This window comes from Lacerta agilis, chromosome 18, assembly GCF_009819535.1.
Source record: "Lacerta agilis isolate rLacAgi1 chromosome 18, rLacAgi1.pri, whole genome shotgun sequence".
In the NCBI taxonomy this organism is placed as follows: Eukaryota; Metazoa; Chordata; class Lepidosauria; order Squamata; family Lacertidae; genus Lacerta; species Lacerta agilis.
This window is the reverse complement of record NC_046329.1, coordinates 1,271,556-1,291,297: the sequence shown is the minus strand read 5'-3', so window position 1 is coordinate 1,291,297 and position 19,742 is coordinate 1,271,556. Positions and strand designations below refer to the sequence as shown.

Sequence of the window (19,742 nt, the reverse complement as noted above, 5' to 3'; positions counted from 1 at the left end):
TGTCACACGGCCATCTGCATTGCAGGGGGTTGGACTAGATAACCCACAGGACCCCTTCCAACTCTACAATCCTGTGATTCTATGTATGATGGGACAATCATTTTCAAGACAACTCTTGTCACAAGTCTGGCAAATCTGAAACTAGACTTTTTAACCTGAAGTCTTTCACTTGGACTTTTGTCATTTAACCCATGTGCAACTGTGCTCATTCTAGTTACAGGTGGGTAGCCGTGTTGGTCTGCCATAGTCGAAACAAAATAGGAAACAAAATAGGAAATTCTTTCCAGTAGCACCTTAGAGACCAACTGAGTTTGTTCTTGGTATGAGCTTTCATGTGCATGCACACTTCTTCAGATACACTTCTTCAGATACAGATCACAGATCACCCATTCCCACCACCCTTCTGAGTAATACCCCTCCCCACTCCCTCCCTATATTTAAGGATCTGGTGACTTCTGTTTCAGTGTATCTGAAGAAGTGTGCATGCACACGAAAGCTCATACCAGGAACAAACTCAGTTGGTCTCTAAGGTGCTACTGGAAAGAATTTCCTATTTTGTTTCCTATTTTGTGCTCATTCTGAGTGTCTGTCAGATACTTTTCTTTTTCACCTTTCCATTGTCGTTCATTGTTCTCTGTTTCATACGCATCACAAAATGAAATAAAAATATCTTTGCAACAAGAAGAAGCTGGATAGCTCAGTCGGTTGGAGCATGGCACTGAGAATCGCCAAGGCTGCAGGCTCGGTCCCATATTCTGCCTTGCAGGTGGTTGGACTAAATCAGGCACCCCCAAACTCGGCCCTCCAGCTGTTTTGGGACTACAACTCCCATCATCCCTAGCTAACAGGACCAGTGGTCAGGACCAGTCTTCAGGAGCCAGGCAAAAGCATTTCCCTAGAACCAGGCTAATTTTAGATGTTTGTGGGAGGGAGAGGAGTTATTGGTTTCTTTGCTATAGTGTTATAGGCATAGGGTGGTAAAGACACATAATGAATAGTGAACAATAATTTATTTTGTATTTTTATGCCGAGATATTCATTCCTTTATTTAAAAAGAAAGCTCTCACAGCTGCTCGCCTGGATTCCTGGTTCGCCCTAGGCGAGGGGAAATAAGCAAGTCTGCTGTTTAAGACAAGCACAGTGTAGAAGAGTTGCCTACTTAGCAGTTTCAGCAAGTTTTCTAGGGACGGAATAGTCTCTTCCATTAATCAGGGGTGTTCAGTTCTTGGCATTTCAAATTTTAAAAGCACAGTACGTAGTACATTTTTTTTTTAGCTCGGGAATCAGCAAAATTATCTCGCCCATCGCATGCATCCCAGCTCAGAACAGTTTGCAAACGGCAGTGGGGGAAACATCAGGTGCCTTCTGATTTGCAGCTTGGCTTGCTTCTGCGAGCCACCTGGAGTTCCTTTGCCTCCGGAAACTTCTCCTCTGGCTGGAGTATGGAGTCTGGATTTTGGGGGGGTTCCAGAGTAGTTGTGGTGCTTAGTGGTCGTCAAGTTGATAAATGAGACCTCCGGGTATAGGGCAGTAGAAAAATTCAATAAATAATGAAAAAATAATAAGTTGATGGCAACAAGCAGGTGGAGGGGGTGTCGTGTCTTGCCGTCAAACCTAACCCCTCCGTTGCCCCCTCTTTCCACGAGGGCTGCAGCAAACTTTTAAAAGCCCGGTGACTCTCAAATATCCAACCCTGTCTCATGTGCCTCAGATTAGCCGGTCAGTGCAGGAGGCTTTCCCTTGATTCCACCTTCAAAGCAGAGGGGGAAATGGTGGGGGGCAGGGAGAAGGCCCCCCCCCTTAGTCTGACAAGAAGTCCCGTTTCACTCAGGTTCTTTGCTCCGCAATAACTTGAGGATATGTTTTTCAATCACATGTTGGACTAGGGAAGGGAGAGAGAAAACAAAGAATGAATTGACAGACTTGGTGTTTTTTTAAAAAAAAATAATAATACATAATTCCAGTTTATATTTATCTACTTCTTTAAATTTATGTACCTGTTGATTTATTTCTTTTTAAAAAAGAATTTCAACTTATATTTATTTATGTCATTAAATTTATGCGCTGCTGGATTTATTTTCCTTAAGTCCCCTCAAAGTGGTTTTACGAGCAGCTTAAAAGAATGAAAGAGTAAAAAACAACTCTTCCTTGCTGGTGTTATCTCCGGAAGGCTTTAAACCAGCGTCTCCCAAACTTGGGTCTCCAGCTGTTTGGGGGCTGCAAGTCCCATCTTCCCATCTGTGGTCAGGAAAGATGGGAACCACAGTCCAAAAACAGCTGGAGACCCAAGTTTGGGAGACACTGGTTCAAAACAGATGTCTGCATTCCTTGCATCTATATACATTTTCATTTTCCTCAAAGTGGTGACCATGTTTCTCTCCTCTGCCACCTCATTTAATCCTCACACAACACCCCTGCCAGGTAGGTCAGGCTGGGAGAGGCCAGGGAGCTTCATGGCCAAATGGTGGACTCTAACCACTACGCCCCACTGCCTCTTTTCCACGCTTGGTGTGTGGGTGAAGGGCGATAAAGGGCCTCCTCGTGAGCATACAAGCCCCAAAATGCTTTCCCAACACACTCTTGTTCTCCACCCATTCTAAGGTAGTTGTTGCTTGTCCCTGGAGGCTCTATTGAGGAATCGGAAGAAACCAAGAAAAGGCTTGCAGCAGGGTGGGTGAGGTCAAAGGGGACCCCCACCTTGCCCAGTTTCCTCGGTGCCTCGACGGGAAGCCCCCCACAAGCAGAAGGACCTCCTGAGCACCACGGTCCCTTGACGTGACCCTCTGGCCCCTCCCATGTTTCCGAACCCACCTTTCCTGTGTCCCAGAGCGACTGCCAGGTCCATCGGGGTGTATCCTGAATCTGCCTCGGTTGTGAGATCAGCACCATGGGCTGAGAAGAGGGGAGGCAGACAAATGTTTTACGTATTTTATTTTAGTGCTATGTTCCTTTTTTCTTTTAACTTTACACACACATTCTTTATTAAAGTCCAAAGACCCACAAAAGCAATTTCGAAAGCAAATACAGCAGAAATGCAGGGGGGGGGGGGACATTCCTAGGCAGACAGTGTGTTTTATCCAGAGTGTGTTGATTTCTATTTCGTATTACCTTGGAGAGAAATTTTGCCACGGCCAGGGTAATATCATTTGCTTTACAGTGGTACCTCACTAGACGAATGCCTCGCTAGACGAAAAACTCGCTAGGCGAAAGGCGTTCGCTAACGAAAGGGAGACTTGCAAGACGAATTTCCCTATGGCCGCGACTCGCAAAACGTCCCCCCCCCCCCCGTCCCGTCAAACCGCGCTTCCTCCGACCGTGCTTCGCAAGACGAAATTTTCGCTGTACGACAGCACTCGCGGAACGAATTAATTTCATCTTGCGAGGCACCACTGTACAGTGGTACCTCGGGCTACATACGCTTCAGGTTACAGACTCCACTAACCCAGAAATAATGCTTCAGGTTAAGAACTTTGCTTCAGGATAAGAACAAAAATCGTGGGAGGCCCCATTAGCTAAAGTGGTGCTTCAGGTGAAGAACAGTTTCAGGTTAAGAACGGACCTGCGGAACGAATTAAGTACATAACCAGAGGTACCACTGTACTTGAGATAGAAGGTTTCAGGATTTCCAGGCAAGTTAGCCAATAAGGGTTAATTAATTGGTTCCCGTCTTGTTTATGCAGCCCACAATGTAGTAAGAGATGTCCACAGGTTGCATGCGATCACTGTATGCAATATCCCATAGTTTCTGCCTCAAGGATTTGAGAACCAGTATGCGCATGATTCCCAGTTGTAAGTACTTGTGCTCTGTGTTATAAATCAAACACTGCTAAGGGCTGTTTCTTTCCGTTTTCCAATGTATTTCTTACCGATAAAAAAAAAAAAAAGCAGTCCGGCACGAACAAATTTTTCTTCTGAAAGTGGCCCAGAGGGAAAAGTTGGGAGAACTAACCACTGCACCACACTGCCTCAGAGATGTTTAAGTTGCCACCAAGAGAGAAATATAAAGATAAACGTACCCCTGACCATTAGGTCCAGTTGTGGACGACTCTAGGGTTGCGGCGCTCATCTCGCTTATTGGCCGAGGGAGCCGGCGTTTGTCCGAAGACAGCTTCCAGGTCATGTGGCCAGCAGGACTAAGCTGCTTCTGGCGAACCAGAGCAGTGCACGGAAACGCCATTTACCTTCCCGCTGGAGTGGTACCTATTTATCTACTTGCACTTCGACGTGCTTTTGAACTGCTAGGTGGGCAGGAGCTGGGACTGAGCAACGGGAGCTCACCCCATCGTGGGGATTCGAACCACCGACCTTCTGATCAGCAAGCCCTAGGCTCTGTGGTTTAACCCACAGCGCCACCCACGTCCCATGTAAGAGAGAAATATGCCCTACAGCATATTTCGCCACATCTAAGTCCATTGTGGGCAAAACAGGGAGCTTTTGTGGCAACTCCAAAAAGCCAGTAGAGGCATTGTGGCAAAACCAAAAAATGCTTCCATGGACAAGAGAGTTGACAGCAAACTACTGCACTCGCCGTAGACCTGCTGAAATTAATGGCCCTACACTATTATCGCTCGGGAGGAAGGCCCCGTTGATTGACCCCTTCGTTCTCAGCTGTGGCCGGAGGGAGGCAAGCTTGGCTTCTCCATCCGAAAAGGAGATTGTCGCTCAGGTACGGAAGCGCATTCCCCCCCCCGACACCACTTACCTAGCAAGGCCTCGATGCATTTGACGTGGTTCCCGCGCACGGCATAGAGCAGAGGGGTCCCGCCGTTCTGCGGAGGCAACCAAAAAGCATCGGCACAAGGAGGAAAACACACACAAAACACACTTTCATAGGCAAATAGGCAAAAAACTGAAAATCCTTTGTTAAAAAATATCATTGAGATTGAGACGGAATAGAAAGGAAAAGAGAAGGTAGTTATAAAAGGGGGAACCAGTGAAATTTACAAAATATTAGTAGAAAATCGGAGAAAGGCCGCACCCTGCGTGGCCTGGCTCAGAGGGCTGGCACTCCAAGCAGGTTGCTGGCATCCGCCCATCTTGAGAGCCCTTCCTCTAAAAATAAATCAAGGTTTCTGGGGAGAGTCTTTCCCAGTCTTCCCTAGAGATGCCCTCTGTATACACAGAAGGTGCTCCGGCGGCTGAGCTGCAGCCCTTGGCCTTAGCAACGAAACAGGTTTCCAGACCTCATGGTTCTGAGTACAGGCTGATTTACATAGGAAGCTCTCTTTCACTGAGTCCCTCTCATTCAGGGCTGTCTACACAGACTGGCAGCTGCTCTCCAGGGTTTCAGGGGATGCCCCCAACCTTCTGTGGGATTGAACTCAGGGTCTTCTGGATACAAATCAGATGCTCAACCTTCCCCCCCCCCCAGAAATAAATCAAGATTCTAGTCCTCAAGATTCTGAAGGAGCAGCAGAGCAGAATTGAACAGGAAGCTGCCTTATACCGAATTAGACCACCGACCTGCCTAGCTTAGCGCTGTCCACACTGGCTGGCAGCATCTCTCCAGGTTTGCACTTTCCTAGCCCTGACTGGAGATGCCATCAGGAATTGAACCTGCGACCTTCTGCACGTGAAGCCCCTCTCCTATCCTACTTCTTAGGGGTGTTGTGAGGCTAAAAAGTGGCCGAAAAGTGGCAGGGGGTTGGGCTAGATGATCCTCAGGGTCTCTTCCAACCCTTCCAACTATAAAAATGCTGCAACTCTTTCCCACTGGGAAGTCGCTCGATCATCTGGGTCGCTGAGGCTGCCCTTTCCCGAACCTTTTCCCAACTCTACAGTATCCTTGTTGAGACAAGGCAGATCTGTCTAGGAGCTTTTGCTATTTGAACTCAGGCCCAGATAATTCTGGTTTTTGCACCAGGCAGCTTTCAGCGTTCCTGTTAAATCAGCCCTTTCTTTGCCTTCATGAGGACTGGAATCCTGGGCAATGTATGTATTCCCATTTACAGCCAAGAGGTGGCAGAGCAGGGCGACCAAGATGACCAAGGGCCTGATGAGGAACGGTCGAAGGAGCTGGGTATGTAGAGGAGATATGACAGCCACCTTCAAATATCTCAAGGGCTGTCAGAGGGAAGAGGGAACAAGCTTTTTTTCTCCTGCTGTGGAGGGTAGGACTCGAACCAATGTCTTCAAGGAAGATAAAACAAAATAAAATAAAAAATTCTTTCCAGTAGCACCTTAGAGACCAACTAAGTTTGTTCTTGGCATGAGCTTTCGTGTGCATGCACACTTCTTCACATATTTAGCAAGAACTTTCTGACAGTAAGAGCTGTTCAACCATGGGATGGAAGGTGGTGGCCTCTCCTTCTCTGAAGGTTTTTCAGCAGAGGTCATGGATGAGATTCCTGCCTCGCAGGGGGTTGGACTAGATGACCCTTGGTGGCCCCTTCCAACTCTACAATCCTATGATTCTATGAATGCGGGGCCTGCCAAAAGCTGATTCAGGTCGGCGGGGCCATACCTGCCCCCTGTCCACCCGCCGATGCAAAAGTTACCCAGTCGTAAGTGTTGATGTCCACGTCCTTCTCAAGGAGCAAGGTGACGATGTCCGTGTAGCCCCCCATGCTGGCAAGAGACAGGGCGCTCTCCCTCTCCTTCGCAAGGACGTGGGGGTCTGCGCCCTGGGGAGAGAGGAAACACGGGGCTGCAGCCACGGCAGGGGAAATGCGGGCGATCCCTGCGCTTCTCCCTCCTCCCCACCGGACTCTCCTTACCCATTCCAGCATGCTGCGGATTGTCTCAATCTCCCCGAAAGCTGCGGCCCACATCAGCGGCGTGAAGCCCCGTTCGTCGGGCTTGTTTAAAAGGTTCTCGCCTGTCAACATTTACAAAGTTAGGGAGTTTATTGGACACAGGGGTAGGAAACTTCAGGGGTCTTTATGTGGGCCACAGAACGGTCTTATGTCATTTCATGGTAGCATTTGGTTTCACAACAGATTTCTCTCATTCTCTGCACGGTTTGTTTTTAATTTTTCTGCTTTTCCAGCACACTGGCTGGAATGGCTAATGATTTAAGCAAGGGGTCAGCAAACTTTTTTTTCCCCCCACTGTCCCTCAGACCTTGTGGGGGGCCGGACTATTTTTTTTGGGGGGGAGGGAATGAACGAATGCCTCTGCCCCACAAATAACCCAGAGATGCATTTTAAATAAAAGCACACATTCGACTCATGCAAAAACACGCTGATTCCCGGACCGTCCTCCACGGGCCGGATTTAGAAGGCGATTGGGCCGCATCCGGCCCCCTGGCCTTGGTTTGCCTGCCCATTATTTAAGCGGTGTGATTGGGGGAGGGGTGATTAATAAAACTAAGGGGGCAGGGGAAGCATAAAAAAGAAGAGAATAAATGGGGGGAAATCCATATTTCAACTTTCCTGCTTGGTAGGGGGTTGGACTGGATGGCCCTTGTGGTCTCTTCCAACTCTATGATTCTATCTATTGTGTAATAACACTTACTGCCAGGCCAGATGCTGTTGCAGGACGATGACAACATAATTTTTATATTAATATTATCGTTATCTTAATTTTCTGTATATAATGTGAATGTTACTATGGTTGAGTTTAATGAATAATTCTATAATGTCAAGCTTCAAGGTGTCTTATTTATAACAACATATTCCTTCACTATATTGTAGAATGTAGGCAGAAATAAAGATCCCTAAAAGAACACAAATTTGTCATGGCATCTTTCTGTTTCTTCACTTAAAGAAAGTAGTTTTCCAGGGAGGCACTAAGTATTTTTTTTTCTGAAGTTGGGGGGGGCGGGTAGACCAAAGAAGTTCGGGAACCTCTGTGGTAGATGAATGCCCTCAGTATTGAAATATGAAGTTCCCTCAGATCCAGTATCCCTCAGAACTATAATCAAAACAAAATTAAAAATTAAAAAAATTCCTTCCAGTAGCACCTTAGAGACCAACTAAGTTTGTTCTTACCAAGAACAAACTTAGTTGGTCTCTAAGGTGCTACTGGAAGGAATTTTTAAAAAATTTTATTTTGTTTTGACTATGGCAGACCAACACGGCTACCTACCCCAGAACTATGTCACCTATCATAGAGAAAGAATATAAGCCAAATTCGAGTAGGTTTTGAGGAGGGTTATTTGAAAGAAGAAATATTGCACCGGTATGTTAAGTGTTGCAGAATAATGATTTGGAATAACCTTGCCTGGTGGAGAATTTTGCTAATTGTTGTAAATAGCTGTCAAACGATTAAATAAAATATTTTTTAAAAACACCTTAAATAAATAAACCGACCCTGCGAGGCAGGTAAGCCTGAGAGGCAGACTCTAGCTAATGGGCAGGAAGTCAGAAGCGGATGGAGGGGGGGCTGGGTATTCCTGTCTCACCTTTCCTCAGATTTTCTTTCAACAGGACCAGTTCGCCCTGGGCTGCCAGCTGATGAATAGAAAGAGCTGGAAATGTAAAAAAACAAACAAACAGGATTTCACTGAGAACTGAAATGGGGAACAGAATGCAGTCTTATAGTAAGGGGCTGCACAGAACCCAAATTCCAAGCCAGTTTCTGAAAAATTATTGACCTGTTTTTATAAAATAGGCAAATGCATTCAAACCATTCTTGTCTTTGCATAATTATTCCTCAGAGGGAGGAGGGAAGCAGAGCGCTGACGCCTTTCGTGACAGCTAGAAATGCCATTCACTGGCAATCATGAGGGATGGAAACTTGACTTTGGGATTAATGCCTTCAAAAAGAAATGGAATAAAATGGCCTGAGGAGTGGAGGGCAGATTTGCTCTTGAACGCTCTGTTCATGAAGAGAAAAGGAATGCCTTGGTGGGTGTTATAGACCATTGGGAAGTCAATTAAGAGAAAAAAGCAGCACCCACAACCCTGCAATTAAGATTCTTGTGCTCTACCAACTCAGCTAATCCTGAACCTTGACTGATTTTTAACAAAAAAAACCAAATTGATTTCCCCCTTCAAGGTGCTAGTCCTCTTGAACAACAACAAAAGTGTATCGCCCGTCAGTTTACCAAGTGGTTTGGGAAGTCAGTTCAGAGGGAAAGCAGTTCAGAGGGAAAGCAGGATCATGAACCTTGGCTGATCTTAACAAGGGGCTAGTCCTCTAGAGGTTAGTCCTCTTGAGCAACAGGGGGGGGAATGTGTAAATGGGGGAGAATTGAAGCTGATTCACAGTCCCCACTCTTCCCCAGCTAATGGAAAGCAAAAAAGTTTTGTGGCACCACAACAACTCACTGTCCAGAGTGGCCGGCAGGGCAGATGCCTCGTTGCCACGCTGCCGGTTTGTCAGGGTGGTCGCCAGCTTCAGACTGCTTCCATCTGCATTTTTGAAGAAAGACAGACAGACAAAAGATGTTAAACCTGGAACCTTCATTTTTCAAGGACTGCTTCTCTCCATAACAACCGACCCGGACCCTGCAATCATCACCTGAGGCCCTCCTTCATGTGCCTCCTCTGTGAAAAGTCCAGAGGGTGGCCACACAAGAACGGGGCCTTTTCTGTGATGGCCCCCTATATGTGGGATGCTCTCCCCAGGGAGGCTCGCCTGGCACCTTCGTTACATATCTCTAGGCACCAGGTGAAAACATTCTTCTTTTCCCCGGCCTTTGGCTAATTAAACAAATTAAAAGGTATACACACTGAAAGTGAAATGAAATGAAATATCCTTTTTGAGGAGAGGCGACCTGGTTTGAAGACTTGCCATTTAGTGCAGGAACAGCCTGATTTGGGTCATCTTTCTCCTCCGAGTACGGATACAGCTGCAAGATGATTGATGCCTGATCATCCTCCTGGTCGCTGGCGAGCACCTCTGGGTCTTTTGAGGGGGCACTGTGGGTCATTTTGGCAACAGGAGCTTCTGGAGAAATTGCGAAGGTGTCTATGGCGGCGGCAGGTCTACAGCGCCCTGAGAACTTTGAGACCGCAAAGAAACAGGAACACAAGAAACTGCCCTCAAACAGAGTCAGACTTTGTCATTGGGGGTCGCACCAGGGATGCAAAGCAGGTCCTCTGCCACTGAGCTGCAGTCCTTTCTTCAAAATTAAAAAGATTCTAGTCCCCATTATTCTTCTGAAAGCTGCCTTGTACTGAGTCAGGTGGGGGGCATTCCCAACCTCACCAGCAGATGCCCAGGACTGAACCTGGGACTGTCTTCAGACAAATCGTGCATTCTGGGGGAAGGGCCATAGCTCAGGGGTTAAGGATGAGGTGCTAGTCCTCATGGTTCCAAGTAAAAGGCTGATTAACAGAAGCATAGGAAGTTTATAGACAGTCAGGCCACTGGTCCACCAAGCTCAGGGCTTCCAATACTGACTGACTGTAGCTCTCCCGTGTTTCAGTCTCAGAGGGAGCTGCTCTAATCCCTACCTGGAGATGACACTGAGAACTGAACCCGAGGCCTACTGCATACAAATTATTATTAATTATCATCATCATCATCATATACCCTGCCCAACTCTACTCTGGTCTGTTTACAACCCTTCTGAGGTCACCCCGGGCCAAGTCCTGGAGGGATTTCCTGCCTCTAACATGTGACGTAAAAACTCACCAGCCTCTCCCATTAGAAGGGCGATGACGTCAAGTTTACGCATAGCCCTTTAGAAAAGGTTGGCGACCATGGTGCCGCCAAATCCACTTTGACGCATCTTCCCCTCTCTTTGCTCTCTCTGCCCGTCCGTGCAAAACTGAAAGTAACTTTCTCTTCCCACAATGCATTGGCAGCAGCTCCCGCGGTGTGGCGGTGGTGGCCTGGCCCTTTAAGAGCTTCTGAATGAGGTTGCGGAAGCCGGCATTGTTATGAATGAGCGGCGCGAGCTCGGCCTCCGCCCCGCCTTCCAGCTCCGCCAATCACCGGCCATTAACTAAGAGGAAACGCTTTGCCCCTTCCCCCAATGGACAGTTAAAGGGCCAGCCGTTCATTTTTTTTGTTTTTTTTTAACCCTCCAGAAAATTTGGTTTTGATTATGCTTTAATGCATTGTGTTTATTTCACGTATTTATTAGACCGCTGTTCTGAGCCAAGGCCCGTCCAAAGCAGCAGCCAATTGAAAACAATAAAATATTGTTTTTATTACCCTATAAAATTGTTTTTAAAAAACACTTTATTTTTTACAAAATACTACAAAATTTAAAAAGACTTTAACAGCTGTCATCCTCAAAACCAATGAGCACTGAAGATGACCCAGAGGCTTTTACATGTTTTAACAGCAGGCAGATATTAAACAGATCCAGCCCCCTGCAGGCTGTAGTGATAATCTCTTCCATCCTTTGTCACCCTAGTCTAGTGCCTCCCAGATGGTTTGGACTACTCAACCAACATGAGGTTTTACTCTGAGTAGAACCTCAATGGTCTAAAATCATACCCAGAGCAGACCCATTGAAAGGAATGGCTTGTATCGAACTGAGTCCTACTCAAAAATTAGAGTTACAGGTAGGTAGCCGTGTTGGTCTGCCATAGTCAAAACAAAATAAAAAAATAAAAAATTCCTTCCAGTAGCACCTTAGAGACCAACTAAGTTTGTTCTTGGTATGAGCTTTTGTGTGCATGCACACTTCTTCAGATACACTGAAACAGAAGTCCAGAAGAAACTTCTGTTTCAGTGTATCTGAAGAAGTGTGCGTGCACATGATGAAAGCTCATACAAAGAACAAACTTAGTTGGTCTCTAAGGTGCTACTGGAAGGAATTTTTTGTTTGTTTGTTTGTTTCAAAAATTAGACCCATTAAAGGAATGGACCCAAACAGGTCACTTCTGTTCATTTCAGTGGATCTACTCAGTGGCGTATCACAGAATCATAGAATTGTAGAGTTGGAAGGCAGAACCTCCAAGCATCCCTATTTTCCAGGGACAGTCCCGGATTTACAGAAGCTGTCCTGGTTTCTGATTTGAACCCAGAATGTCCCGTTTTTTCTTAGGAAGCCCCTATTTTCACTGAAGAAATGTTGAAGGGTATGGAGTCATGCAACCCCTGAGCCAATGAGATAGGTAGCCTAACTATAAAACCTTTAGAAGAAATCTGAAGGCAGTCCTGTATAGGGATTTTTTATGTTTATTATGTTTAATGTTTTATTCTGTTTTTATATATGTTGGAAATCGCCCAGAGTGGCTGGGGCAACCCAGTCAGATGGGTGGGATACAAATAATAAAATTATTACTATTTTAAGGGAATAGGATGTCCCTTTTTCATCAGAGAAATGTTGGAGGATATGCGAAGGGACCCTCAGAATCATCTAGTCCAACCCCCTGCAATGCAGGAATATGCAGCTGTCCCTTATGGGGATCGAACTTGCAACTTGCAACCTTGGCGTTATCAGCACCATGCTCTAACCAACTGAGTAATCCATTTGACCTATAGTTTGAAAAGTTTTAAAACTTTCAAGGGAAAAATGAAAGAGAGGTCATTTGCAAAGGCCACCGTTTCTGTGCCAGACATATCTAACGCCAGCTGAAATTCTAAACGCGCATATTAGGGAGTAAGCCCCATTGAACCCTGGTGGCCTCACTTTTGAGTAGGCCTACTATAGCCATGCATTTCTTGGCTATAGTGGGGAAACTCCTGCATTCGGCCAGGAGGGACCTCCGAGGCCCCTTACGGCCGGGATCCGTCTGTCTCGAAAGACAATGGAGTGCGCCTCCAGGGGTGAAGCCATCCAACCGCCTTGGGGACTCCATTCCGGATTTCTGGGGGATATTCAGTACTCCTGAGCCTGTTCTCCTCCCGAAGGGTTCCCCTAGTGGAGGGTTAGGCTGAGAGTTTCCCTTCTCCCCAATGGTCTCCCTTCCCAGGCGGACGAGCCCCGTCTGCCCCCCAGCTCCCTCTACAGCGCCCAGTGGGAACCTTTCTCACCGGACGGTGTTTCCGAACGGCTCCCCTTTCGGCGCTGCACCTGGCCCGTCGGAAGTGGCCTCGCAGCTGTTGTTTTTGTCCGGCGCCGCGGCCCGCTTTCCCTCCCGCCGCTTCGGGCTCTCCCCGGGATCATGGAGGAGCCGGAGATGCAGCTCAAAGTGAAGAAAGGTAGCGGCGGAGGAGCCACTTCCGGTGGTGTCGCGCCCAAAGGCGTCCGGGCAGGAATAGGGGAGGGAGGGAGGGAGGGAGGCGTACAATGATTTGCAGGAGCGCAAAACCGCAGCCAAGATTTGTGTGTTTGTTTTTGGGAAGCGCCTAAAAAGCGGCCCCAGCTCCTCTTTTTCCAAGCTCATGCCTTTAAACTGAACGCCCTGCGTCAAGAGTGCCCCTGAGCCTGTGCAGATCGCATTCCCCTGGCAGAATGCCGCCTTCTCTCCTGGACACGCTGGAGCCCCGGAATTTCCTGCATGAGCAAGGAAACGATGTTTTATTGTTGTATTTTTTATTTTGTTTTGTTTTCTTGTTGTTAAATCATATTTAATCCACAGAAAGAATAATAACATTATTCTTTCATTAGTATTAATATAACGTTATAATTCCCTTCATGTCAATAGTATGTAGTAGGGGGGAACGGAGTCATAGCCATTCCCACCTGTGTTTACTGTTGGGGGTGGCACAGTTGTGTTGCATTGGAAATGGCTTGCATTAGATCCATTGAAAGCAATGGTGCTGTGAGGTGGGTGAAGAGGTCGCCCAGTGGGCTTCGTGATGGAGTAGTGGGGATTCGAACCCTGATCTCCCAGGTTCTTGCCCAAACGCTCTCACCACTACACCCCACTGGCTAGGCCTTCTGCAATGATGCAGCTCTATAAATTAAGTAGGTAACTAAATATGGGGAAAGCAAAATGTCACTTAGAGAAGGATCTGAAACATTTTCCTGGAAGCTTGAATCTATTTTATTTTGGATTGTTTTATCTCAACCGCATTGGATTTTTTTCCTTTAAAATACAAAGATTTTTCCTTTAAAATACAAAGCGTTATAGAAATGAAAAAAATAATAATAAATCCCATTGCAAAAAAAAAAAAATGGCACCTAGACATTCCGTTGTGACCGCAGCCTAGGTTTAACGTACCATTTGGTAATTAGCTTATATATCCGAGTTTGTAACACTGGTAATGGTTGTAGTAGTGGTGGTGGTGATGATGATGAAAGCTGTCTGGAAAGGATTGAAGCTGCAATTAAAATTAACATCTCCCCATTCTTCCTAGTGACAGACAAGTTTACGGAGAGCATGTATGTCTTGGCCAATGAACCTTCCGTGGCTCTGTATCGGCTTCAGGAGCACGTCAGGCGCTCCCTCCCGGAGTTGGCCCAGCATAAGGTATGCCACCTTCGAACCCAGGAGTGAAAAAGGCTCAAATGTGCACCACGCTTTAGTCATGGTCCCTGCATTGCAGGGGGTTGGGTTACATGGCCCTTGGGATCCGGTCAAATTCTGTGATTCACCAGCACCACATCAGCTAGCTGAACGTGTCCCACTTCAGTGTACCTTTAGGGGTTGTGGGGGTCACTGTTTAAACAGTCCTGCCTTTCTCCAAAGAATCCTGGGACCTGTGGGTTGCTGAATATAGGGAGGCCCCTATATTCCCCTCGCAGAGCCAGTGTTCGCAGTTCGCCAGGCGCATTTTGTACCTGTCTGTCGGCTTTCTGCAACCGAGTGATTGGCTTATATGGTGCAGCTGTATAAATTAAGTAGGTAAATAAATACAGGAAAAGCAAAATGAATGGCGCCTGATGTCTCCACCATCTGGAGGTGCATGCCTGGGGATCATTGGATCTGGACTGTTTTCACACACTAATACAACATCCTGTACAATCTATCAGTTCTGTTTTATCTGCACAATTGGAATGAATTTCAGGAACCAAAATACCAAATGCCTGAGCAGGAGCAGTGAACAATGTTATAGTTAATGGTTGTCGCTTGTTTTCGCTTTCCCCACTTACAGTTGGGAAGAATATTCCTACGTTATGAATGGTCCATGTCACCATTAAGAAAAAGAGGTTGGAATAGGCCGATAGATATGTGGACTGTCTCTGTATCAAGTGACTTTCTTCTTTAAGTTCTCAAAGCTCTTAACCAAGCTCAGGGTTGTCCTCTGAACTAGCCAGATGTTTAACTGAGAATCAATCAGTCCCTCCATCATTTGAAAAATAAGACTTTAGAGCTGTCTCGCCTCAAAATGGCAACTGGACATTCCTTTCTGGCAACTGCAACATTGGTTTAAGGAGCCATTCGGTGCCTAGCTCATATATCTTGAGTTTTGAACACAGCCCAAAGCTGCAGTTCCCAGGGAAGAGGAATTGATTGTTAAATCCTCTTGGGAATTGTGGCTCTGGGAGGAAGAAGATGGGTCTCCTAACAGCTCCCATGAATGTACTGTTGTAAAATCCTATACCAGAGAACCCGCGAGCCTCCAAATGTGGTCACTTCCCAGTGTTCCAGCGGAGAGTCAGGATGGATGAGTGCAGAAACATGTGCAAGCCTACAGTTAATGCTTGAAGTTTTATAGTGCTTTTATATTTTGCTGGAAACAGCCCAGAGTGGCTGGAGCAAATTAAATTATTTATTATTAATAGTACTGCTACTACCCTGCCCTCCACCAGGAGAGGGCCATTTCCCTCCTCTCATTATATTTTGTATTTATTGATTACGTTTCTTTCTCACCCTCTTTCCTCCAAGAAGCTCCAGGCAGCGTGTGTGGTTCTCCCTCTCCCCATTTTAGCCCACAACAACCCTGTGAGGTAGGCAATTGTTGTCATCGTCGTCATTATGGTACAGATTTGCGGGCTTCTTCATACAGCGAAGCCAGCCTTCGCAGCAGGGTGCACAAATGCGAGCCCTGAAAACGAGAAAATCAGCCAACTCTAAATCAACGAAGCCATCCAAAATGGCAAAACCATTTCACCACGTATAAAGCTTATTTTTCCATAAATAACCGGGTAACAGGAGCTGCTGCTGGCGAACACGCGTCTCTCCTCCGCCCCACCCCTGTCTAATCCTCACAACCATCCTGCAAGGTAGGCTAGGCTGAGGGGCAGTGACTGTCCCCCAAGGTCACCCAGTGAGCTTCCTGGCCCAGTGGGAGGATTTGAACCTCGGCCTCCCAGGTCCTACGTGTGCAGATCAGTCTCTGGAGGGAGGGGGTTGGTTCTTACTGGGAGGGGGAGATGTTGGATGAGAGGGTATTTCGGTTCTTTGAAAAGGGATAGAGAGTCAATACAGCAGGGAGGGGAGATGTTATCCAGGCTGCTTGTTCCCAAACTTATTTAAAAAGTCCCTTGTTTAATTTAGGGGCTTGTATTAATAGTGGTGCCGTAGGGAGAGCAGGGTTTTGGAAGAGAATGCTAGCAAAATGGAGAAGGTCACCCTGCAGTCTTTCTTCCTTAAAAAAGAAAAGAAAAATTCATCAAGGATTTATTCATCTTTTCCAACTAGGCAACATCTCACGGATAAGCTGTCCTGGCGAGAGAGAGGGATTTGTTATTCCCCAGTTCCGAGTTAAAGAAAGCAGCCTCCTCCCCCTGTTTCCCCCACCCCCACCCCTTAGCTATCTTTTGGGGACTGGGATCTGCTGTTTGTTCCTCCCCTGCCCCGTTAATGTGCCGTTAATTCCATTGTCTTGAGCATTAGCCAGCTTAAGTTAATGCAAGTCATCCAAGGGAGGCGATCTGAGATTTGTTGAATTTTCTCTAAAATTGGGGGGCATGAGTGTGTTTTGCATTAAGCCACAGCTACCTTTCATTCACCCCTTTAGTGTTTTTTTAAAAAAAGGAAGTTAATGGGCCTTTGGGGTTGGCATCCGTCTATCTCAGGAGACAATGGAGTGCACCTTTGAGGGTGAAGTCAAGCTGTTGAAAGGTTGCAGCACCTGCTGTGGCTGTAGAGACCAATGCGGGAGAGACATATTGCATTGCAGCCGGGGCAGAGGGAGGCGTCTGGTTGTGCTGCTGCAGATGCACCGGGGCATTTCTTCTCTCTGTGCTACTCCCGGCACAGTCATTCCTCCTCTGGTCACTGCTATGGATGCAAACCTGACTGCAGACATCTTTGTAACACAGCGTCTGCCAACGGGCCCATAGAGCACCTCCTTGGGGGTCCTGCCAAACCAGAGTAGACATCGCTGAGACAGGAGTGCAAACAAGCTGGGAACGTGGGCTTGGGGGAGCACATTTTGGTATGAGACTCTGTCCTGCCATGCGATGCCCAAAATCTTCCTGGTGCAGTACCTGTGACCCAGTGTTAGAAACTCAGATATATAAGCTCAGCGCAAAATGGCTCCTTAAGCCAAGCTTACAGTCGCCAAAACAGAATGTCTGGTTGCCATTTGGAGGGCGGTTGGCTCTTAAGTTGTATTTTCAGCACGACTTTTTGATTCTTTAAATTTATTCTGACTGTGTGGATAAAATATCACGGATAGAATTCTACAGGATGGGGCCTTAGTGTGTGAAAACAGTCCAGATCCAAGGATCCCCAGATGGCGGAGACATCAGACACCATCCTGGCACCCAGGCATCTTCACTTGGTTGCAAGTGGCTGATAGCCAGGTGCAAAATGCGCCTGGCAAATTTCGAGTGCTGCTGTGACTGTATAATTAAATGTTTGATTGACTAAGGAGTTTGTTTTCTCCGCAAAGGTTACCCATTGGAGTCTCTGTATCTTGGCTTCTGTGGCTAAACCTGCTGTCCATCTGCAGAACTTTCTTGCAGACAAGTTCAGATATTTAAGCATAATAAAGGTAAAGGGACCCCTGACTCATCTCACTTTATTGCCCAAGGGAGCCAGCATACAGCTTCTGGGTCTTGTGGACAGCATGACTAATCTGCTCCTGGCAAACCAGAGCAGTGCACGGAAACGCCATTTGCCTTCCTGCCAGAGTGGTACTCATTTATCTACTTGCACTTTGACGTGCTTTCGAACTGCTAGGTTGGCAGGAGCAGGGACCGAGCAACGGGAACTCACCCCGTCGCAGGGATTTGAACTGCCGACCTTCTGCTTAGCAAGCCCTAGGCTCTGTGGTTTGACCCGCGTCCCTTAAGCATAATAGGCCAGCCTTATTTTGGAGAGGTAGTAGGCTGCCCGTTGCCCCTCTGAATGACTCATGTAATTGTAGAGTTAGAAGAGACCTCCAAGGGTCATTTCATTACAGCCTTTTCTCCTTGGGCAGTTTGTGACCAGAACACCCAACCCCACCCCAAAAGCACTAGGGTTGGTCTTTTGACGTGCTCCATGGCAGTGTTTAGCGCATCAAGCTAGAACTGAGGAGACCATCAACCTATCACCTTTTTTCCTTGCAGGCCGACATGCAGAGCTGGGAGGAGCAAAGTCAAGGGGCCATCTACACCGTGGAGTATGCTTGCAGGTACTTGGGGGGGGGGGAAGCCTGCAGGGCTGCATCCCTAGGCTGCGGGTGGGGGGAAGACAGCAGAGGGCCTCCGCTTCCACTTCCATGGCTAACTGTACTAAACTGAAACCAAAATCCACACTGCTTAAAATTAGAATTCAGGCTTCCAGGTATCTCATTGCACCTATGAGAACTAGGAACTTGACATGCAATTCAGAAGTCTAGTGACCCCATGGAGGGAAGCCATAGTCCCGCTCTATTCTGCCTTGGTCAGACCCCACCTGGAGCCCTGTGTCCTGTTCTGGGCTCCACAATTTGAGCAGGATATTGACAAGCTGGAAGTGTGGAGAGGAGGGCAACTAAGATCTGGTAACCATGCCTGATGAGGAACGGTTGAGGGAGCTGGGTATGTTTAGCCTGGAAAAAAGGAGACTGAGAGGAGATCATAGAATCCTAGAGTTGGAAGAGACCCCAAGGGCCATCCAGTCCAACCCCCTGCCAAGCAGGAAACACCATCAAAGCATTCCTGACAGATGGCTGTCAAGCCTCTGCTTAAAGACCTCCAAAGAAGGAGACTCCACCACACTCCTTGGGAGCAAATATGAGATACGAAAGCCATCCTCAAATATCTAAAGGGCTGTCACCTCGAGGAGGGAGCAAGCTTGCTTTCTGCTGCCCTAGAGGGGAGGATTCAAATCAGTGGCTTCAGGTTACAAGAAAAGAGATTCCAACTAAACATCAGGAAGAGCTTTCTGACAACAAAATAAACATAAATAATAGTAACGTCGTCTCAAGTTCTCTCTCTCTCTCTCTCTCTCTCTCTCTCTCTCTCTCTTTTCCAGTGCCATCAAAAACATGAAAGACAGCAGCGTTTATTTCAAGAGCATTGAGGGTCTGCTCAGGCACACCATTGCGGTGAAAGACCGCCTGAATGCTGCCCGCAGGTAGCTCCAGGAACCCCAAGAAGCCCCCCACAAACCCCTCTCCCACCCCCAGAGGAGTCCCAGGGTCTGGTCGGCGCAAGAGGCCAAGACAGCAGCAGTGTGCACTGTGTTGATTGTGGCTGACTTTTTAAATTAAATCTTGTTAATATTAAAGCTCAGCAAGCAGCAAGCCCATAACAGAACGATGTTTATTGCAGTGGGGGGTGTGTGTGTGTGTGAGAGAGAGAGAGACTCTTCCTGTGTGTTGAGAGTGAGGGTCTTTCCTACACATCTTGTGCTTTGGAAAGGTGTGGCAGGAATATGTGAATTGACCTTATCCCAAGTCAAGACTTTTGGCCAGTATTTCCTACTCTGACTGGCAGCAGGGTCTCCAGGATTTGAGACTCGCGTAGTGGGCAGGGGTCTTTTTCCCAGCCTGGGAACCTGGGACCTTCTGTGCACAAAGCAGATGATGGGCAACCCAGTCAAATGGGCAGGGTACAAATAATAAAATTATTATTATTATTAGTAGTAGTAGTATTACAGCTGAGTTGCAGCTCTTCTATTTTTTATTAAAAAAACAAGTTAAGATCC

The 19,742-nt window shown here is 47.0% G+C and overlaps 2 protein-coding genes across 4 annotated transcripts; one reads left to right on the top strand and one right to left on the bottom strand.

Moving 5' to 3' along the window:
- Nucleotides 1-1,281: 1,281 nt before the first annotated feature.
- Nucleotides 1,282-12,895, bottom strand: RFXANK (regulatory factor X associated ankyrin containing protein). 3 transcript variants are annotated; one of them, XM_033136724.1, is made up of 9 exons: nt 12,823-12,895; nt 9,679-9,889; nt 9,213-9,296; nt 8,345-8,410; nt 6,717-6,817; nt 6,498-6,623; nt 4,703-4,769; nt 2,812-2,892; nt 1,282-1,882 (listed from the first exon to the last, which is right to left on the bottom strand). In XM_033136724.1, exons 2-9 carry the CDS (start codon nt 9,815-9,817, stop codon nt 1,824-1,826), a joined length of 723 nt encoding a protein of 240 aa, XP_032992615.1. In that variant the 5' UTR covers nt 9,818-9,889; nt 12,823-12,895; the 3' UTR covers nt 1,282-1,823. The 3 variants fall into 3 exon arrangements, with proteins under 3 accessions (XP_032992615.1, XP_032992613.1, XP_032992614.1); XM_033136722.1 differs by lacking the exon at nt 12,823-12,895 and adding an exon at nt 10,525-10,802 and having other exon boundaries at nt 9,679-9,834; XM_033136723.1 differs by lacking the exon at nt 12,823-12,895 and adding an exon at nt 10,525-10,800.
- On the top strand, nt 12,871-19,341 carry BORCS8 (BLOC-1 related complex subunit 8). The gene is made up of 4 exons (XM_033136725.1): nt 12,871-12,990; nt 14,092-14,204; nt 18,179-18,243; nt 19,068-19,341. Exons 1-4 carry the CDS (start codon nt 12,954-12,956, stop codon nt 19,171-19,173), a joined length of 321 nt encoding a protein of 106 aa, XP_032992616.1. The 5' UTR covers nt 12,871-12,953; the 3' UTR covers nt 19,174-19,341.
- The last annotated feature ends 401 nt before the right edge of the window (nt 19,342-19,742 follow it).

What these genes read in the sequence shown, in the direction of transcription:
- BORCS8 (XM_033136725.1), top strand. Translation starts at nt 12,954, where the DNA reads ATGGAGGAGCCGGAGATGCAGCTCAAAGTGAAGAAAG. An exon ending in GCAGCTCAAAGTGAAGAAAG is followed by an intron (nt 12,991 to 14,091) that starts GTAGCGGCGGAG and finishes CATTCTTCCTAG; the next exon opens with TGACAGACAAGTTTACGGAG. An exon ending in ACCGTGGAGTATGCTTGCAG is followed by an intron (nt 18,244 to 19,067) that starts GTACTTGGGGGG and finishes TCTCTTTTCCAG; the next exon opens with TGCCATCAAAAACATGAAAG.
- RFXANK (XM_033136722.1), bottom strand. Translation starts at nt 10,567, where the DNA reads ATGCGTAAACTTGACGTCATCGCCCTTCTAATGGGAGAGGCTG. An exon ending in GGCTGTTCCTGCACTAAATG is followed by an intron (nt 9,297 to 9,678) that starts GCAAGTCTTCAA and finishes TCAAAAATGCAG; the next exon opens with ATGGAAGCAGTCTGAAGCTG. An exon ending in TCCGCAGCATGCTGGAATGG is followed by an intron (nt 6,624 to 6,716) that starts GTAAGGAGAGTC and finishes CTCTCTCCCCAG; the next exon opens with GGCGCAGACCCCCACGTCCT.